Source organism: Anarrhichthys ocellatus, unplaced genomic scaffold (assembly GCF_004355925.1).
Source record: "Anarrhichthys ocellatus isolate YVR2014 unplaced genomic scaffold, GSC_Weel_1.0 scaffold5479, whole genome shotgun sequence".
Classification (NCBI taxonomy): domain Eukaryota; kingdom Metazoa; phylum Chordata; class Actinopteri; order Perciformes; family Anarhichadidae; genus Anarrhichthys; species Anarrhichthys ocellatus.
In genome coordinates, this window is record NW_022285453.1 from 1,084 (window position 1) to 2,032 (window position 949).

Genomic DNA, 949 nt, shown 5'->3' on the forward strand with positions numbered 1-949 from the left:
TTTCTTGAGGAATAATCTGAACGTTAGATAAATGTTCTTTTTACTTTTGTTGACTTGTTTGTCAAAACTTTTTACAGACGCAATGTTGGATCTGTTTTTGTAAGACTTCATGAATCAGAAAATACTGTCAGACAGAAAAAATATAACTTTTCCCTGTGTTTCCAGAAATAAAATGTTTAAATCAGGCAGTGAATGAAGAAAAACCTCAATAAGAAGCTTCAGAATGGAGCCTTTAAAGAAGTTAAACAGCAGGAGACTCATTAATGACACAGTGAGGACGTGATGGCGTCTGTGTTCTACTGTCTGTCTTACTGTCTGCCCTACTGTCTGTCCTACTATCGTCTTACTGTCTGTCTTACATCTGTTTACTGTCTGTCTTACTATCGTCTTACGTCTGTCCTACTGTCTGTCATACTGTCTCTCTTACTGTCTGTCCTGTCTCTCTTAGTGTATGTCCTACTGTCTCTCTTACTGTCTGTCCTGTCTCTTAGTGTCTGTCCTACTGTCTCTCTTACTGTCTGTCTTCATGCTGTTCAGACTGCTGCTCTTCACCAGATTCAGAGACTCGTGACTGGAGCTCTCAGACAGACCGCTCCAACTGGACTGACGAATCAGAATAGAGTGGGGGAGGGGCTTCTGGTCCATCGTCGCTTCTTCTAAAGAAAAACAGAATCAGAATAAAGCACATTATGATGTTATTCAATTCTTTATCCAGGCTTCCTTTAACTTCTCAGCAGATGAATATTTGACTTAGTGACTGATGAAGGATGCTGTGAGTGAGAATGACGTTTTACACAAAGACTGGAATCTTCAGAAAACCAGAATTCATCATGAGTCATCAGAAGACATCTAAAACTAGAATTTACCTGTTAACAACCTTCAGTCAGCCAATAAAGCACTATATGTACCTCTGAGATGTAGTACAGTAAAAGTACAACATGTACCTCTG

At 39.5% G+C, this 949-nt stretch overlaps 1 protein-coding gene across 1 annotated transcript in view; it reads right to left on the minus strand.

Moving 5' to 3' along the window:
• Nucleotides 1–515: 515 nt before the first annotated feature.
• LOC116379897 (DENN domain-containing protein 4B-like) overlaps nt 516–949 on the minus strand; it is a gene marked incomplete at its 3' end in the record, with an annotated part of 1,729 nt that continues 1,295 nt past the window's right edge. The window contains exons 4-5 of the mRNA XM_031841856.1: nt 867–877; nt 516–656 (exon numbers count right to left, since the gene is read on the minus strand). Of these exons, the coding sequence (XP_031697716.1) occupies nt 516–656; nt 867–877 (152 nt within the window). The remainder of the gene's footprint in view (nt 657–866; nt 878–949) is intronic.